Source organism: Dermochelys coriacea, chromosome 14, assembly GCF_009764565.3.
Source record: "Dermochelys coriacea isolate rDerCor1 chromosome 14, rDerCor1.pri.v4, whole genome shotgun sequence".
Taxonomy (NCBI): Eukaryota; Metazoa; Chordata; order Testudines; family Dermochelyidae; genus Dermochelys; species Dermochelys coriacea.
Window position 1 is genome coordinate 30,760,162 of NC_050081.1, and position 20,483 is coordinate 30,780,644.

The 20,483-nt window shown below is 46.7% G+C and overlaps 1 protein-coding gene across 1 annotated transcript in view; it reads left to right on the forward strand.

Moving 5' to 3' along the window:
- Positions 1-2,942: 2,942 nt before the first annotated feature.
- The window catches only part of LOC119843035 (zinc finger protein 271-like), a 29,886-nt gene continuing 12,345 nt past the window's right edge, over positions 2,943-20,483 (forward strand). Inside the window, exons 1-4 of the mRNA XM_043497478.1 lie at positions 2,943-4,199; positions 4,504-6,087; positions 10,190-10,205; positions 15,479-15,702. Coding sequence (XP_043353413.1) covers positions 4,121-4,199; positions 4,504-6,087; positions 10,190-10,205; positions 15,479-15,702 — 1,903 coding nt within the window. The 5' untranslated portion in view covers positions 2,943-4,120. The remainder of the gene's footprint in view (positions 4,200-4,503; positions 6,088-10,189; positions 10,206-15,478; positions 15,703-20,483) is intronic.

The following is a 20,483-nucleotide window of genomic DNA, read 5'->3' on the forward strand; positions in this document are numbered from 1 at the left end:
CAAGAACTAGGGGTCACCAAGTAAAATGAAAAGGCAGCAGGTTTAAAATAAACAAAAGGAAGTATTTCTTCACACAGTGCACAGTCAACCTGTGGAACTCTTCGCTAGGGGATGTTGTGAAGGTCAAGACTATAACACGGTTCAAAAAAGAACTAGATAAGGTAATGGAGGATTGATCCCATCAATGGCTACTAGCCAGGATGGGCAGGGATTGTGTCCCTAGCCTCTGTTTGCCAGAAGCTGGGAATGGGCGACAGGGGATGGATCACTTAACTTATCTGTTCTGTTCATTCCCTCTGGGGCACCTTGCCATGGCCACAGTTGGAAGTCAGGATACTGGGCTAGATGGACCTTTGGTCTGACCTTGTATGGCCGTTCTTATGTTCTTATTCTTCATTTACAAATATAACCCCACTGCCAACCTCTCTAAGAGAAGCTGTGGAGTCCCCTCAAATTTTGCTTTGGTAGATAAACCTCCCTGGTTGTAACGTGCCAGCAGGGAAGTGTTTGCTCTATCATACACATCAGGAGTAAAAGGATTTGGACTGTGTTACTTTCTTCCTACCTTGTAAAAATGTTACCCACCCATCCCCACTGAAATGATCTGCACAGATCACTCGGGAGGATGGGGGTATTGAGAGGTTATTCCTTATCAAGGGCACATCAGAGTAGAAGGATCCTGAATGTTCAGCTGTTAAAGGAATATTTCTGCTGCCAGATAGTCTGTATTTTTTTTAAAATCTTTATCAATCACGTCACTTCATAATAGCTTCAAAAATCATATTTGACTGGGGAGAAAGAGCCTATCAAATTTTAGACTCTCATGCTTCAGAAAAGTCTGTTTCTTTAAATAATATTTCTGTTGGATACACCCATGCTTTCATAACTTCCTGGAAAATAGCAATGTTTCATTGGAGAGACCAGGCCTTTCAGATTTTATCCCACAAAATATAAATTTCAGACCATAACGTGCATACTTTCCCTTTCTCGTCAGCATTTTATTTATTAGTGTCACTAACTAGTGGCAGAGGGATGTAACTAGAGCTTTATCAGGCACATAGTTGTGACCAAATCCTGCCTGACAGTTGCTGAACTATAATTCAGACAAGGCATTAGGTTGGACATTAGGAAAAACTTCCTAACTGTCAGGGTGGTTAAGCACTGGAATAAATTGTCTAGGGAGGTTGCGGAATATCCATCATTGGAGAATTTTTGAGAGCAGGTTGGACAAACACCTGTCAGGGATGGTCTAGATAATACTTAGTCCTGCCACGAGTGCAGGGGACTCAACTAGATGAGCAAGGTCCCTTCCAGTTCTGTGATTCTATGTACCCGCAATTTTTAAAGGTTACCCAAAAAAACAACTGGGTTCGTGACCAATTTCCCCCCCTTTGTGCTCAATGAAAAAGGATCTGAAAGAGACTTTGGTTTTCTTCTTTTTTTAAAAATATTAGAAGTACACAAGTATTCTAATATTTCTAAAAGACTCTATAGACAACTGAAGAACTATTAGGTTTACAAAATGTAGGGAACAGAGCAAAGGAAACATGACTTTATCCCAGGATTTTTTTTTTAAAGTATCAATCACTATAGTTAGAGCTGTGTGAAACTGGAACTTCAGGGAAAATTCTGTGATTTTTAAATTTGTTCCAGATCAGAAAGAAATGTAAAAATTTGGTATTTCCCATGGCTGGACACAATATTCCAGTTGAGGCCTAATCAGCATGGAGTAGAGCGGAAGAAGTATTTCTTGTGTTTTGCTTTCAACACTCATGCTAATACATCCCGAATGATGTTTGCTTTTTTTGCATCAGTGTTACATCCTTGACTCATATGTAGCTTGTGGTCCACTATGACCCCCAGATCCCTTTCCACAGTACTCCTCCCTAGGCAGTCATTTCCCATTTTGAATGTGTGCAGGTGATTGTTTCTTCTTAAGTGGAGTACTTTGCATTTGTCCATATTGAATTTCATCCTATTTACTTCAGACCATTTCTCCAGTTTATCCAGATCATTATCAATTTTAATCCTATCCTCCAAAGAACTTGCAACCCCTCCCAGCTTGGTATCGTCCACAAACTTTATAAGTGTACTCTCTATGCCAGGGGTGGCCAACCTGAGCCTGAGAAGGAGCCAGAATTTACCAATGTACATTGCCAAAGAGCCACAGTAATTCGTCAGCAGTCCCCATCAGTTCCCCCACCCCTGCTCCCAGCGCCTCCCACCCACCGGCAGCCCCGCTGATTGGCGCCTCCCCCTCCCTCTGTGCACCTCCCGAACAGCATGCAGGAGACTCGGGGGGTAGGGGGCAGGAGTGAGGGTACAGAAGCCTCAGAGGAGGGCCCTGGAAGGGGTAGAGTGGGGGCAGGGCCTGTGGCAGAGCCAGAGGTTGAGCAGTGAGCACCTCCCGGCACTTTGGAAAGTTGGCACCTGTAGATCCAGCCCTGGAGTCAGTGTCTATACAAGGAGCTGCATATTAACTTCTGAAGAGCCGCATGTGGCTCTGGAGCCACAGGTTGGTCACCTCTGCTCTATGCCATTATCTAAATCATTGTTGAAGATATTGAAGAGAACTATACCCAGATATGATCCCTGTGGGATCCTACTTGATATGCCCTTCCAACTTGACTGTGAACCACTGATAACTACTCTGTGGTGATGGTTTTCCAATCAGTTATGCAGTCACTTTATAGTAGCTCCATCTCCATTGTATTTCCCTAGTTTGTTTATGAAAAGGTCACGCAAGACAGTATCAAAAGCCGTATTACAGTCAAGATATGCCACATCTACTGCTTTCCGCCATTCACAAGGCTTATTACCTGGTCAAAGAAAGCTATTAGGTTGGTTCTTGACAAATCCATGCTGACTGTTATTTATCGCCTTATTATCTTCTAGGTTTTTTCAAAGTGATTGCTTAATTATTTGCTCCATTATTTTTCCAGATACTGAAGCTAAGCTGACTGGTTTGTAATTCCCCGGGTTGTCCTTATTTCTCTTTTTATAGATTGGCACTATAACTGCCCTTTTCCAGTCCTCTGGAATTTCTCCCGTCTTCCATGACTTTTCAAAGATAATTGCTAATGGCTCAGATATCTCCTCAGTCAGCTCCTTGAGTATTCTAGGATGTATTTAATCAGGCCCTGGTGACTTGAAGACATCTAACTCTTCTAAGTAATTTTTAACTTGTTCTTTCCATATTTTAGCCTCTGATCCTATGTCATTTTCACTGGCATTCACTATGTTTGATGTCCAATCGCTACTAACCTTCTTGATGAAAACCGAAACAAAGAAGTCATTAAGCACCTCTGCCATTTCCACATTTTCTGTTATTGTCTTTCTCCCCACATTGAGTAACCGGCCTACTCTGTCCTTCATCTTCCTCTTGCTTCTAATATATTTGTAGAATGTTTTCTTGTCACCCTTTGTCTCTAGCTAGTTTAATCTCGTTTTATGCCTTAGTCTTCCTAATTTTGTCCTTACATGCTTGTGTTATTTGTTTATATTCATGCTTTTAATTTGATCTAGTTTCCACTTTTTGTAGGACTCTTTTTTGAGTTTCAGATCATTCAAGATCTCCTGGTGAAGCAAGGTCTCTTGCCATACTTCCTATCTGTCCTATGCATATGAGTATCTGAATATCCACAGGGCTTAAATAGACACAGACTCCTTGTGTCTCCTGCCTTGGGCTGGTTCCCTCTCCTGAGGGTCTCTGGTTCCCTCCCCTGAGGTTTTCTGTATTACAGTCAAGATATACCACATTTACTGAGGTTCTCTGGCCTTCTGCAGTGTTGTGACAAGTGGCTTATTATCTGCTCTCTGCCCAAGTAATCAATGTCCCATGTTTGGAGATCCCTAAGTTTATTCCAGGAGACACACAGCATGTTTCCCTTCAGTCACTAGGCTTTCCCATGGGGTCTTCATGAACATTTTTCCATCTTTAAGAATGAAATGTCCCTCCTGGAAAGAAAGAGGCTGGATGGGACCGGGTGGGATGTTCTCTCTGGGAAATGGTTAATGGAGCTATAACAAACTCTGATAATCACCCCTTTCCATCCTATGAGCAAGACCCTACCCCTGCCCCCCCCCCGCCCCCACCACCTCACCAGACCTCATTTCCCACATGGACCAAGGGGAGGAACCCAGTGCCCCAGACCCTCAAGATCCTTCAGAAAAGGAGACAATGAGCGACTCCCACACAGGTGAGGAATAAGTCGAACCAAACCCCAAAACTGCTAATGCCCCTGTAAGCGCTCTGATCCCTGCCTCTTCTCAGCTCAGTCAGAAAAGTAGCTAGCAGGTGTCATAGCCTCATGGCAGACATCACTCATGGCCTATCATCCATTCTGACTGAGACCAGCCAGTAGTGACCTCTCCTCCACGTTCAGGTGAGCTGAGGAGGAAGAATTGGTCCCTCTGCTCCTTCTCCTTTGCTGGCTGGGTATTGAGCTTATCAGCTGGTTTGGTTTTGTTTGTTTTACCTGTATTTGCCATTCACCTTTGCAGCACAGGGAATGACTCACATCTGGATTCAGAAGGGAGCTGATGGGTTCAGCAGGGAGAATGAAGATGAGAGACCTCAGCAGGAAAGTCCCGAGCGAATGGATCTGCATGGGATGTTCTCAGGAAGCACCAAAGGGGAAGTTTCCCAGAATCATGAAAAGGAAAAAGCTGGTGAGAGTCAGTCTTATAAATGCCCTGACTGTGGGAAAAGCTTCCACTGGAGCTCACGCCTTGCCATTCATCGGCGAATCCACACAGGAGAGAAGCCACATAAGTGTGCCGACTGTGGGAAAGGCTTCAATTGGAGGGCACAGCTTATCACACATTGGAGATGCCACACGGGAGAGAAACCCTTTACATGTGAGGACTGCGGGAAAAGCTTCATGCGGAGCTCCATCCTTACTGAACACAAGAGAATACACACGGGAGAGACACCTTACAAATGCGACTATTGCGGGGAAAGATTTTCCTGGAGCTCAGCCCTCGCTGTACACAAGAGAATCCACGTGGAAGGGGAACCCTATCGATGTAAAGATTGTGGGAAAAGCTTCTGTGTGAGCTCGGATCTTAATAAACATAGAAGAGTGCACACGGGAGAGAGACCCTATAAATGCCCTGACTGTGGGAAGAGCTTCAGAGTGAGCTCAAACCTCACGGCACATCGGAGGATCCACACCGGAGAGAGACCCTATAAATGCCCCGAATGTGAGCAAAGCTTCCGGCAGAGCTCCACCCTTCTTAAACATCAGAGACTACACTTACAAGAGAGGCCCTATAAATGCCTTGAGTGCGGGCAAAGCTTCTGTGTCAGCTCAGCCCTGACAGTTCATCAGAGGATCCACACGGGAGAGAGACCTTACAGATGCAAAGGCTGTGGGAAAAGCTTCAGTAACAGCTCATCCCTTGTCACCCACCAGAGGATCCACACAGGAGAGAAACCCTATAAATGCCCCGATTGTGGGAAGAGTTTCAGCCAGCGTTCGGCCCTGTCTGCGCACAGGAGCATCCACAGAGGAGAGAGACCCTATAAATGTGACTGTGGGGAAAGCTTCATTGTGAGTGCTGACCTTCTCAAGCATCAGAGAATCCACACGGGAGAGAAACTCTACAATTGCAAAGACTGTGGGAAAAGCTTCTCTCGGAGCACCAACCTTGCTGCCCACAGGCGGATCCACAGGGGAGAGAAACCTTATAAATGCCCTGACTGTGGGAAAAGCTTCACTGGTAGCTCAACCCTTATTACACATCAGAGACTGCACACAGGAGAGAGACCCTATAACTGCTCTGATTGCGGGAGAAGGTTCAGTCAGAGCTCAGCCCTTACTAAGCATCGGAGAATCCACACAGGAGAAAGACCCTATAACTGTTCTGACTGTGGGAAAAGCTTCACCAACAGCTCCCATCTTATTAGACATCAGACAACCCACACTGGAGAGAGTCCCTATAAATGCCCGGAATGCGGGAAAAGATTCAGGCAGAGCTCGGCCCTTCTGAAACATCGGAGACTCCACATGGGAAACACTGTAAATGTCGACTTTACAGAGAATGCTCAGACCACCAGTGAAGCCAGGTGGGATGGGAATCCATGACGGACCTTGACTGGAACTCTGCAGCATTAAAAAAAATTGCAGTAAACCTCACTTGAGCATTGTGTTGGAGAGGTCTGTCTGTGTGGGGGAAGCACCGGAGGGGGGATGATGCTGGGTGCTTTGGGAATGGGGCTGCAGGAAACAGAGGGAGGCTTGAGGAGGGTGAATCAGTTGTTTGGTGTTTGTGGGGAGAGAGCTGGGAGCTGGGATGTGGGGTGGTTTGTAGAGTCTGTAATTCCCTGAGTTACCCAAGCTCATTGCAGCAACGTCTGGCAGGAGTGGAGGTGTTGGGGCAATATGGGCTTAGAGTTCTCTAGTTGTACTGGTCAGTTCTGTGGCTCACAGGACCAGAGACTGGATTTCCCCTCTGCAGGGAGCTGAGATGCTGAGTCAGGGTACCAGGGCTAAGAAGCAAACACAGATCTGGACCTGATCCTTTCAGGTGTGACCAGATCTGTCCCTATGGGGGAGCCTAAGAGCCCATTCAGCACTGCCCATCCATCACACAGTCTCCTGACTCCTGCAATGCCCTGAGACCCCCTCAACTCCCCCGAGCAGGGAGAAGGGTCGGGGGCAGAGGAGGAGAATGGTGGGAAGGGCAAGAGTGGGGAAGGTCCCAGCACTAAGACCAGAGGGAGAAGGTGAAGCTAAAAATCTATCTGGTCACCCTCTTTCCCTCTTCTACTGCAGTGCTCTGTTTGGGGACAATAGAAACTCTGCCCGCCCCACTCCCCTCCCCCCCCGGATGTCCCCAGGGGAATAAAAGCCTCCGCTGGGATTGGAAACACTGACCCTGCCGTAAATTTACCTCATTCTGTGGTTCCCATGAATCTGAGCCCCCTTGACTTCCTGCGTTTGCTTTGGTGACACGACCCCAACATGACACCGGAGTCTCTCCAGACTCCTTTGTCTGGAATAAGGAGTAAAAAAATGGGCTTTAAGGGAGTTGGAGACCTCCTGAAAAGTCTCTTTGAGCCTTCATTTTCCCCAGCCTGGGCTGTCATGTTCTGCAGATGCTGCTGACTTCACTTGGTGCTGTAACTGCCCAGCACTTTCTGAAAATGAGGCTGAAGGTGTTTCCAGCTGGGGACCTCCAGCGCCACCTTCTAACAAACTGGCCAAGGGACCTCTCAGAGGGCGAGAGACATTGGCCTTGTCCGAAGGCTGGAATGATGGGCTCCTGCTGCACATCAGAGACCACTGGAAGAGACCTTGCCCCGATCTGGGTGCTGGGAAAGACTCAGTCCTTGGGCAGCTCTTACAACTCAGCTGAGACTTCACAGGAGTAGATGGGTTTATCCCTGGGGGAGTAGTAGCCCTGAGCAGGGCAGGATCAAGCCAGCTGCCAGAATCAGAAGAGGCACCAGGGGTGCAACAGTCTTGAGGAAACGAGACAGAGACACTTGTCTCCCCAGGAAACAGCAGCTTGAGCTTCTTTGAGGAGGGGTTCCTGCAGCCTAGGCTCTGTCCTTATGCAGTTGGTTGGCTGGGGATAGAGTTTGTGGTTAGATGTTCGGCTGCCTGTGAGTGTTGTTCCTGTGTGCTGCCCCAGCTCTGCGCAGACAGCCAGCATAGCAGACCTTGAGCAAACCACCCAATGACCACAAGATCCATTAAGGGACGAAGTTACCAGGCCAGGTTTATTGTCGACAAAACACGGTACTAGTATCCTGCAGACTCTACCGGACCACTAATACATATATGCCCATAACAATGGACTAGCTCAGTGAACGGGGGGACTTTCCATTCCTCCCTAGCCCAGACAAAGATACTCCCTCTGAGATGCATCTTTATATTCCGATACAAAGAAGTTAGTACTGCCTCTGACAGTTAGTTACTACCCCCTGACATAGGGAGTTATTACCTATCACCTTGTACAGGTTGGTTCAATCAAAACATCTGTATTACGTACTGTCATCCTGACCTTATCTTTTAGGAGGGGTCAGCGTGTTCTTGTTATCCTTGGGAATGTTTTGTACCATACTTGATATTGGGATATTCTGGTACCACTTGATATCGGGATTGTTTGCGTAAGCACTCTGTAACTATCACTTCTTAGGAATGTATATTTCTGCAATATCAGCCCTGTTCTTGCCAGATTCTGTGAGAAGGGCCCGCCTCATACCAGGCCTCTGATACAAGGGCTTATGTCTCAGGCTTTCTTCCTACTACATTGCTGAGCTGAGTGAGGTGGTTATGAAAGGGACATTTACAGGTGAGTTAGGGTGCTTGCCCATTTGCAGCAGCTGAGGAAAGGCCCATGGTTTGCAGAAACAAATCAGGTTGGCTAAATGACAGGATATGATGCCATTTGTCTCTTAAAGACTCTTATTATGATTTAGACGCTCTGTCTTAAAGCACCAAGAGAACACAGAGTTATGATCAATAAGCAGTTTATTATGGAAGAAAAAACAGACCAAACCAGCCACTAAATAGTGTGTTTACTTTGGTTATAGTCTCCTCTGTGGTATCTCCCTTGGGGAGAATTTCAGCAGAGAATGCACCATCTGTGTCAGTGAGATTGGCTTCCTCTAGGGGACGCTTTTCTCTAGCAGAGCTGAAACAGGAGACAGCAATTCCCAAATCAATAGGTGGATCCTGTCCAATTTGCAGAGAGGATCCAGATACTTATTGCTGGCAAAGGAAAATTTGTTGAGAGCGAGTCTCACTAAATGTATAACTTCTTCTGTTAGCCATCTTTCAGGACTCTTTATTCAGAGGTCCCAATGCTGCAAACACCTGAGTGCAAGTCAGTTGAATCAAAGGGGCAAGTTACGTAAGTAAAGTTAAGCAGATACATGCAACCCTTCTGCCAGGTGGAGTTGGCAGCAACAAGGGCCGGGTTGAATATCTAGGGGTTCCTTTTCAACAATACAACACAAACTGGCTCCAGCCCCTGTCCAATAACCTGGGACAATTAAATACCATCCCAGGGCATCTCTAAGAGGCAATACTTCCCCTCTCACAAGCACTGAGTCTGAGTGTAGAAAAGAAATTTTTAATAAAAGGAGGGATTCTCCCTGGCATTAATTTGGGAAAATGCTGCAAACAGGATTCATAAACAAAACCATGAGCCAAACACCCACCCCAGAGTATGTCAGCAACCAATTCCAGCAACCAAAAGTTCCTTTAACATGCCCCTCCCTTCTCCCTCCAGGGCATGCCACTCACAGTGGTTGTCCTTGGTCAGGGAAGACCCAGAGTTCAGAGGTGCATCTGTGTGAGCTCACCTCTCACCCTGGCAGGGCGACCGGCTGAGTGGAGTGGTGGGCGGCTGGTGGAACAGAGCAAGCACCTAGACAGCAGAATGAGCAAGGTTCTCACCCACCCCCCGACCACCACCTCGACAGTACCAAGGAAAGATTCAACTACATGTTCAGCAGATGTAGAATGACCATTGCGGCTTTTGGTAGGCTGAAGGGGCACTGATTTTGTTTAATCACAAGATGGGACCTCTGTGAGAAAAATATCCCAATGGTTAATTGCCAACTGTATCCTGCATAATTTTTGTGAAGCAAAGGGGGAAAAGTTGCAGCAGGGGTAAAGTGGAGTGACCATCTGCAGCATTTGAACAGCCAGACACTAAGGCTATCTGAACATCTCAACACAGAGCTATACTGCTCAGGAAGGCTTTGAAAGAGTGCTTTAATAATGAGCCACAGTAATGTGTTGTGGTGCACTGTGCTCTACCTGGTCCTTCTGTTTTGGGGCCAGTTAGGCATTGTGTGGTGCTTGGTTTACATCTATGAATATAACACTGACAATTGATTATAACCACAAAAGGTTCTCCTTCCCCCCTCCTTCCTGCTGGTAATAGCTCATCTTAAATGATCACTCTCCTTACAGTGTGCATGATAAAACCCATTGTTTCATGTTCTCTGTGTGTGTATATAAATCTCCCCACTGTATTTTCCACCGAATGCATCCGATGAAGTGAGCTGTAGCTCACGAAAGCTTACGCTCAAATAAATTTGTTAGTCTTTAAGGTGCCACAAGTCCTCCTTTTCTTTTTTGCGAACACTGACAATGCAATTCTGTGATGCTTGCTGTACCTCTATGATATGCTGTGTTTGTCGCTGATCTTATGAGTTGTGTCGCAGTGTACGACGACAACAAGTAAGTGGGTGCTTTCACTACTGTCGGGCATTGTGCAACATATGTTGGGGACTAATAAAGATGAATTGTTTTCCAAACAATACAGTTTTATTGAGCAATGGAAACACTAAAATTTATTTGCCAATTAAAAGCAAATATGTTAAAACCTTAGCACATTTATAGAACAGAGCTTAAAGAAGGGGAAGAAACATTTATGTCCATTTTAGCTACACATACACTGACCTGTGAGAGCTACGGTTGATGTATGTGACACTGTGGTTGTCCTTAATGTCCCCTGGAGTGCTAGTGCTACGGATGCAGCCCCTGATGCCATGTAGAAGGTTGAGGAGGGGCGTAGGGAGGTGCTATCCTGGAGTTCTCTATGGACTGCAAAGGGAGGCGAGCCCGTGTTTGTTGAAGTTGTAGGTCCACAAGCAATTGTGCTTGCTTGCCAGAGAAGCCCCAGTATGTCCTAGTGTATCTCCCTCTGCTTTTCCTGCGCCTTTCTCCTGTCCGCTCTTTCCTTCTCCACACAGTCTACAATATTCATCCTCCACACCCTCTGTTCACTGTCAGACGCAGCGCTGGCTTGCAGGATCTCACTGAACATGTCATCCTAAATTCTCTTCTTTCTCCTACTTATCTGGCTCAGGTGTTCTTCGGGTGTGAAAGGGGAACCCCTCAAGAGGGGCAGTAGGTCTGGATAAAACACACAGGTACAATTGTCACAACGGAAAGTGGAAGTTGAGATTCAGAACTCCCTTCCCTTGCTCCCATGACGTTTTAAACAAGACATGCTTATTGACACTTCCGCTTGGGAGTGCTTGTGCACAGTGCTACTCACAGCACCAGCCATAGTGCGTATGGCCCAGCCGGGGAGAGGGAAATGAGGAGGGAATTGCTTGGTTGCATGAAACTATGAGTATAGGGCACTAGCAGTGAATACTGGCACTGTTTTTCCACAGACAGGTGTGATTTTAGCTGGTATCTCACTCCTGAGGGTAACAAAACCGCCCAGGCCCGTAGTCCACTAGTCAGTTTAACATAGTAGGATGAAAGTGTCCTACCGTGGAAGAAGAGATAAGATTGACTTCCCTAGAAACCATGGGGAGAGGACTGCAGAGCACCTCCATGAAAGTTTATCCGAGATCTCTCAGGAGGATTCAAGGGATATCTCCATGTACATAAATAAACTGCTCTGCTTACCCACCCAGGGGCACTGGAAAAGGGGGGGGGCAGGGGGCCATGACCCTTCCACTTTTTACCAGTGGTAAGGGCAAGTGATGGGGGCAGGGGACAGAGAGAGGAGCAAGTGGGGGGGGGGGGGTCTTGAGGGGAAGAGGTGACACAGGAGTGGGGCCTTGGGGGAAAAGGCAAAGCGGGGCAGAGCTTCGTGGGAAGAGATGGTGTGGGGGTGGGATCTTGGGGGAGGGGAAATGTGAGGGAGGGAGGTTAGGGGGAATGGGTGATGTGAGGGTGGAGCCTCAGGGACAGCATGGCGCAGAGGATGGGGGCTCAGTTTGGGTGCTTGTGCCCCCCCCCCCCCACTTTTAGGTGCTTCTGCCACTCCTGTACCCAGCTACCTCTTCTAGCAATAGTAAATTAATGAAAAGTCAATAGCTGTATCCTGCTAAATTGGGGGTGCTATCACTGTATTGGGAAATAAATTTACACACTTACCTGAAGTTCCTTTCCCTGCATCAGGCTTGACTACGCTTGACTGTTGGGACTCACTGGAGTCTCAAAGAGATCCTGGCTTGTGGCATAGCTGGACCTCCCTGTAGCATGTCCCCTACCCTCCTCTTCTTCCTCCTCCTTGCTGTTCATAACTGGGACCTGGAACTCGGGATGCTCCAAGGTATCCACAGTGGTGTGTGAGGTAGTGGTGGGGTATCTGCCAAGTATGGCGTGCAGCTCATTGTAAAAGGAGCAGGTCTGTGGCTTGGCACTGGATCAATTATTGGCCTCTCTGGTTTTCTGATATGCCTGCAACAGCTCCTTTGCCTTCACATGGCACTGATGCCGATTCCTGTCATGCCCATTTTCCTGTATGCCCCATGCAATCTTCTCAGAGATGTCCATGTTTCTCTGGCTGGTCCATAGCTGTGCTTGCACAGCCTCTTCTCCCTGTAGGCCCAGGATATCCAATCTCTCCTTCTACTCCAGGCTGGAGTGAGCCTGGAACATGTAGCCGGCATGGTCAGCTGGGCAGTTGCACACAACAACTGAGAGCTCCTAGGTTTGCTCATCATGATGGACAATAAGGAAAAGGCATTTCAAAAATTTGCTGGGCTTTAAAGGGGCGGGTGGCTTCCTGTCTCTGTGACCCCTAGGCAGTGGAGTTCACAATTGTGACCAGAGAGGTCAGCACTGGGCATTGTGGGACAGCTGTTGGAGGAACATTTGGGGTGACATAGGTAACACAGTGTCTACATTCCCATTGCGTTGACCTCTGGACATCAACCATGGCTCAACGCCGCTCAGAGAGGTTGTGTTACTATGTCAGTGTAAAGGAGAGCTCAACTTACATTGGTGGGAGACCAAGTGTAGACATCTGCACAATCAGGTCAATGCAAGGTGGGGTATGTCCATAGGCGTAAACTCCGCGGGTGCTCCGGGGTTGGAGCATCCACAGGGAAAAATTGGTGGGTGCTCTGCACCCACTGGCAGCCCAGCTCCCCTGTTCCCCGCCCCAGCTCTCATCACCTCCGCCTCTCAGCGTGCTGCATCCCGGCTTCTCATCCCAGCGCTTGCTGCCGCAAAACAACAAGCTTTGGGAGGAAGGGGGGAGGAGTGGGAACACGGCACGCTCAGGGGCCCAGGCGGGGATTTGGGGAAGGAGTCCAATGGGACAGGGAGGGGGCGGAGTTGGGGCGGGGACTTTGTGGAAGGGGTTGGAATGGGGATGGGGTAGGGGTGGGGGCAGGGCCAAGGGTGGGGGGGGTCGAGCACCCACCAGCGCCAGGAGAAGTTGGCGCCTATGCGTATGTCAATTTAATTTTGTAACATAGACCTGGCTCTGGAGTGAGGCAGGGGCATGCATGCTCAGAGGCAGTGACTTAAGTGCCAAGGGAACTTTTACTGCAAAAACGTAGGTGCTGAGTGAGTTTAGGTACCTACTGGGTTAGGCATCAGCTGAGCAGGAGATTTGTGGGATGCAATGCCTTCTAACACTGGGATTTAGGCTTCTAAATCTGGGGTGTCAGTGCCTAACTCACTTTGTAGGTCTGGGCCTAAGTCAATAGTCAACAGTTACACAGTCTGTGGCACAGCAAGGAAGGTAACCCAAGGTCTCCTGCATCCCAAGTTAGCAATCTAACACTGGACCATGGGCAGAATAGTGGGTGATAATGAAATTCCCTGTGTGTGTGGCACTCACATTTAAATGAATAACAAAATGAAAAAACAAAAAACAAACCTAACAGCAACAAAAGAGCATTAACCTTTATTACCAGTGGAATTGTTTTGCATATACTTTTATGAAATTTCCATAAATGCCTAAATGGTTTTGGAACATGTATTATTGACTTTGGCTACTAAGTCACGAGCTTTTGAGAATTTTACACTTAGTATTTAAGTTATATATAGGCTTGGCAGAATTAGATTTTTTTTTTATTTCAACTGATAATATAGATATTTTTAAACATGCTTTTAGATTTTTATAGATTTAAATTTTCACAGTTTAGACAATAATTATTAAATGACAGCAGATACTGTGATTACAAAGTTAAAGCTTTATTAACCATTAAAACACATCACATGTCGAAATATACAAAGTAAATAACCTTAAATCACACTCTAATAAGTTATCAAGAAGCATTCTTCTTACTTTGCTACCTGTAAATTTCAATAATTATTGATAGAAATATTTGAATTGGTTTGTGTGTGTGCAATGAAATTACTTATCAACATTTATCTATAAAAATCAAATCAATCCAAGCCTATCATATTCTCTTAGTTTTAATCCCACTTTTTTCCCCGTATAAATGTATACACACCTGTCACAGTGTCACTGCAAACTTTCAGTGTCTTTGTGCTGCCTTATTGATAATCATTGTGACCTCTATCAACAGACAGGCTGAACCAGAGCAATTCAAGAATTACATTTCTTATGGCTTTCCACTGGTATACCAAACATATGTCCAAAAATGCAGGCCTACTGACTAGTTTATGCTGATGAGTAGACAAGATAAATACTTTGCTGGAGCTACAACAACATAGTCACACCACAGCAAAGTGGACAGTGTGGAAAAATTAAGTTGAGTCAGTGATATTTTATGGTGAATGAGTTTTCAAGCAATGATTTAAAATTATAGCAACTTATCCACCCTTAACCAAAATTGCATAGCCTTACAGATCAAAATTTTTACTATTTCCTATGGGTTTGACCATTTAAATACCAAAGACTGGATGTCAATAGTGGGCTTACATCATGGGTTAAACCAATGAGTCCGCCACTTGTGACCCAATCAGCACCCTGCTCCAGCCCATGTGACATCCTCAGGGCCATAGAGGTAGCATAAAGAAAAGGAGTACTTGTGGCACCTTAGCGACTAACAAATATATATATTGCATGGCTGCAGCCCACGTAACACACAGAGAGCTGTATGTGGGGCCCACAATGGAAAATAGGTTGAGAACCACACTGGGTTAAATCATGTTGCTTGCAGAAGTGAGGAAGGTTCTGCAGGCTCCCCCTCCCCCCCCATGCTGCTACTTCTAGGGGAAAGGGGAGGCCAGAAGTTCTCAGGGGGCCGGGGGGGGGGGTCAGAACCGTGCAGAGAAAGGTGAGAGGTGGCAAACTCTGAAAGGGAGACTCTCCTCTGCTGGCAGAATTTGCTACTTGAAATGGAGATGCAGAAAAAAAAGGGCATTTTCCGTGTCCGTTTTTGCTATCTAGCAAAGTGTGCCGAGGAAGCAGTTTCTGACATTATATTGGGGCAGCAAAAACACTCCTCCCAGCGGTCCGGGGAAGCGGGCTGAGGGCCCCCCGGACAGCTGAGCGCATCCTGCAGGCTCCAGGCTGGGGCATGGCTCCTCTGCAAACATAAAGAAAAGCACCTGGCCAGATCCGTGGGGGGGGGGGGGGGGGGGGGGGAGGAGAACAAATCAGCTAGAGCCATGGGGCCGCTCATAGGGTATTTGTGACACTCGGTGAATTTAGCTCTGGTTAGGAAAACCCTCCCCAGACACGAGCCCCGGATCCCAGCCGGGGAGGGGGCAGAGTCACTGTGGAAGGAGAGCAGGGCTGGGGAGGGGCGGAGGAAGGAGGGGAGGGTCTGTGTGTGTGGCAGGGGAGGGGGGGAGGGGGGGAGGTCAGCATGCCGGGGTTCTTCCCAGCTCTGGAAAAGAAAGCCCCAGTCCCTGCCCGGGACGTGCTGCAGCCCGGGTTGGTATCCACGGGCACAGGAAGAGGACAGAGCAGCCGCAGCAATCAAAGGCCCTGCAGCTTGTTGCAAGATGTTTCTGCTGCTCTTGCTGCGCCTGCCGACACCAGCCCCTGCAGGGGAGATGCCAGGTGACTGGGACAGAACTGGGGGAAGCGGTGGGGACTGGGCAGGAAAATGACTCTGCGCACAAGACAACCCTGCCAGGGATGCTGGGACAATTTGTGCCGTGGGGATGCTGAGAACTATTGAACCAAACTGTAAACCCTGTATGTGATGGACACCACGTCAAGAGCGGGGGCGGGGGGAGGGGGGTGCAGGGGGGGGGGTGCGGCCACACCCTTAGTTCCAGCACCCATGTCTGAGCGCTGTTTTTTAATGCAGCTGGAGGTGGGATCTCACTGGCCTTAACATTGAAGTCACTGCCCTCCTCTGCCTGGGGTCTGCTCCAGGAGCAAAAACCAGGGGACTTCGGGGGTGGGGAGAGGAAGGGGAGCACAGTGGTTCAGAGGGGCTGCAGTGGGGTCATGAATGGGCTCCCCTGGGGGGTTCTCTTCTGTGTCTCTGTGGGACAGGCAGGAATGTCAGGAAGGAAAGGGTTGAAAAATCAGGCAGGGATGGATAGAAAAAAGGAGGGAGGGAATGTGGGGGACAACAAGAAACGTGTCAGATTTTAACCATCTCTGCACATTTAGGGAAGTAACCGGGAGAGAAGAGTGGGTGGCACAGAGAAGAGAGGAGAGGGATTATTCGTAGTTTTAAAAATCTTTCCACATTATCAAGCCCCTGAGAAATAACCATGGGATTAATTCCGATTCCACAGAACCCAGTAAACCTCCCCAGTGTTAAAGTGCTGACTGGTATATGTTTGCTCCATCTGACACATCATGTGTAACCTGGCTTGGACTGAGGGCTCCTTCCTGCAAATCATGTGACACCCCCTAAAATGATGCATATGGTTTTCTTCGAAGGATCAGGCCCTTAACGGTTTTGCTAATCCGAGGAAACTAGCTATTCCTTTCCGATGGCCAAACGCAGAGTGAGGGGATTCTGAATAGCCAACTCTTCAGGGAATATATTGCATTTCAAAAAAAGCCTGTAATTTCCAATAATAAATCTCTGTTTGACACTCCCAGGACTTCACTGCAGCTCTACAAATAAGGATGCTTTGCAGGGGGAAAAGGGCTGCCAAATTTCATTCCCAAAGGGCTACTTTTCAGTCCCCAGTGTTAGCAGGTTATGTTCCCATCAGCAGGTGCGAGTAGAACTTTGTGGGAAAGAGACCTTTGGCCAGATCCTGCTGCCTTCAGCCTAATCTGGAAAAGCCTTATAGCTGCTCAACTGCAACTTAGATGAGCTGGTGAGAGGATGCACCCAGGGTTTTTAAGAATGACTTTATAAAACAAAACAAAAAAAATTGGTTTTCTGTTGATTTTTTGCTTCCTTGTGTACATTAAAAAAGACCTGGACAGGATTTTCGTCTTTTTTTTTTTTAGTATTGCAAAAGAGTCTTAAGCCTAAAAGACTCTGGAACATTGGAGCATTAGTAAGTTTCTAACATTCAAGAATGTGGCAAATTACCCCTGATTCTTTCCTAGAATTTTTGGCTGAGTGTGTGAGGGCCTGCATTCAACTCGATATTGTTTTCCAGTCTGTTGTAACACTTCAACTTTTGAATGCTGCATCTGATCGATTCCAGGATTTTAGGGAATGTTCTAGGACTCAAAAGGACAGAACCCTGTTGTTTTGAGTGAAATCTGGAAAACCAAAAGAGTGAAACTAGGGATACAAGGAGTCCCTGGCATGTCCCCATTCTCCTCTCTGTGACACACAGAACCCCTGGCATTGGGGTTCTAGGGAGTCTTTGAAATAGAAGGGGATGGGCGTGTAGAACACAGGGCACTTGTGGGGAAGAATGGATAAGAGCAAGGAGATGCTGGTATGCAATGAACTTGGTCTAAAGAAGCACCAAAGTGCGTGACCCTCTGTTAGAAAAATGGTCAGTTGCAGGTGAGGAGGGGGTCTTTATTTAAAAATGAAAACAATAATTCTGTTTGTTTTTTTCCTTCAGAGACATATAATGGTGGTTAAGTCTTGTCTCTCCTGTTGTTGGTGGGGGCTGTTTGGATGATTCCCAAGTGTAGTGGGAGCTTTCTCAGCTTCTCATTGAAGATTGGGAGTGGGGAGAGGTTGCTGAATCTTATACAAACAGATTTTTTCCTCAAAGCATGTGGGGCTAAATATTACAGAAATAAACAAATGCAAAACTGTTCAAACTGTCCCAATAAAAAATCACTCTCCTTGTCAATCAAGTCACAGGGGGCCTGATTTTTCAGAGGTGCTGAGCTCCCACAGCTCACATTGACTTCAGCTGAGTGGTGGGTGCTGCTCAGCACCTCTGAAAATACAGCCCTAAATTACTGCAATGATGGGTGCTAAAAAAATTAATTAAATTTAAAAAAGGGGACACATACTATCTTGCTTCTGTAGTAGGAACTGATTGCACATATCTAGAGCTCCTTGCATACCTCAATTCCCCTCCCCTGTCCCCCTCTATTTCACGGACTCCCTGCAACATTTTAAACTCCATTTGGACAAAGGGCAGAGCTGAGATGGGCCTATTGCTTTAATGCAGTGGTTCCCAAACTTTAACAACCCGTGAACCTCTTTCACTAAAATGTCAAGTCTCGTGAACCCCCTCTTAAAAATGAATATTTCCAGGGATTTTCTCCTTTACCTGAGCATAAATTATAAAAGCAGTGATCTTGGAAATATAAAATTTGTTTTTGTGACATGCTTATTGCATACTATTTATTATTAATTATTATTTATCATTACAGTATTTTATTAAATTATGAAAATGGCAACACTCTGCCAAGATCTCACTTTCATAGCTTGTATCAGTTTGGATAAGCCTGTTATAAGACAAGGCTCCTATGTTTCATCAAGGAATAACAGATGTGAAACAGCATGAAGGTATTTAAGAAGCCAACTCCTATACAAGCATTCAGGTCTTGAGCAGTCCAGGCAAACAACTCATATTACAACAAAGCTTAAACTTGTTCTACATAATAATTTTAAAAACAATACCAGCTGCCTATTTAATTTTAAAAACAGCAGAAAATATCCACCTCCCTTTCCATTTCTAATAAGAAGTCTTGAAATTTAAATCTCTTCAGTGTGCTAGATATGCTTGCTTTGATCTGCTTAGCTTTTGGAAGTCTAGGAGCTCCAGGCTGCTGGCCCCGTGCTGCCCGGGATCCCTAGGGACAACTCTGTCCACCATTAGGGAATTTTTTCCTGAGAACCCCCTGTTATGTTTCGCGAACCCTCAGGGATCCATGAACCCCAGTTTGGGAACCACTGCTTTAGTGGAAGGCATCAATGGCTGCCATCAACCAAATCTATAGACAATTACAGTCCTGGTTAAAGTGATGTGTGTGCTAACCAGATGCCATGGGCTCCAGTTATGTGTCTCCTCTTTCCCCCTTCCTATTTTCTGATTTTCATCAAGATCCATATTCTACCCACCGGTGGGTAGAATATTTCCTGACATTTTGGAATTGATCGGCCACAGTGTTCAAAAGCTATTATTACATCCAAACAGAGAAATACCATCATGTTGAGTGTGGGCCTGGCTTTTCTTGGCCAATTATCCCTCTCAGATTTTGCTCTATTTTCTCACTAATAATTCTCAATTCTCAATATAAAATCTCAGATGAGAGAGGAGGTTCTACCCTTTTTATCTGTAGCCACTTACCCTTGTTTCAGCAGGAAACTGTTTTCCCATTTATGTACATTAAAATTGACATATTTGCTCTCTTGCCCATATTTAATGAACATAAAAGCCAGGAGCCTCTCCCTGTTCATAGTCTGCCCTTTGTCTTCAAGGCACTCAGTCTAGAACCCGGATTCCTAAAGGTTGCCTGAAGCTCTGGGATAATGACCATCGGCAACAACTCGGCTCCTCAGGCAAAAGGAGCTGTCTGCGGCAGAAGGAAAGCTCTTCTGTGTAGGAGACAGTTTTCTCGGGCCATGGAACAAACTCCCACAGGAGCTCAAAACTACCACAAACATCCCCCATCTGCATGCCCAGTGCCAGTAGACTTCTTAGACCTGCTTTCAATAATCAGCCCACAAACTGCAGCTGGCATCCGATGCCTGGATCCACAAATGGACTTAAGTAACAACGCTGTGATCCCCAAAGCCTGTGTTAGTCCCCTAGGCTCCATATCCAATCAATGGGGAGAGAGAGGTGCTTAGAATGGGCTGCACAAAAGCCAGATTGGAGCCGCCCAAGTTAGCTAGTGGGAGAAGCTGATGAGAGGGACGTGTCCTAAACACCACACCTTGCTTGGAGTTCAGCACCTAAGTCCCAGCTGCATGGAGGCATCAATCTGCTTGCGATCCACAAACTAGGGGAAAATCAGGGAGTCTCTAAATGCAGAGACCAGATCTGGTAGTGTGCGCAGAGGCAAACAAATGCCACCCAGAACAGCCAGGAGAGGAGGATTGCTTTCTTTAGCCCACTGGTTAGAGTACTTGGGAGTCCCAGGTTCAAGTCTGCTACCCCTACGGAGAGTGCTGTAACCACTGGGCTAGGGGCCATTCTGATGTGGGCCCTCCCTCCATTTCTCCTAATGAAGTTGTTCCACTTTAATTAAATAATTAATATTAATTGGCCCAGAGAAAGAGTGAAAATCACACTATAGGCCAGACGTTAGCACACTCTCCTGGGACATAGAAGACCCTTGTTCAACCCCCTTCTCATCAGGCAGACAGGAGACTTGAATTCCTGGTCTCCCATGTCCCAGATGAGCACTCTCACCAACAGGCTAAATATTATAAGTGAAGGTGTCCTCCCTTGTCCCAACTGAGCTCTTTTGTGTAGAAACAGGCGACCTCTGCATAC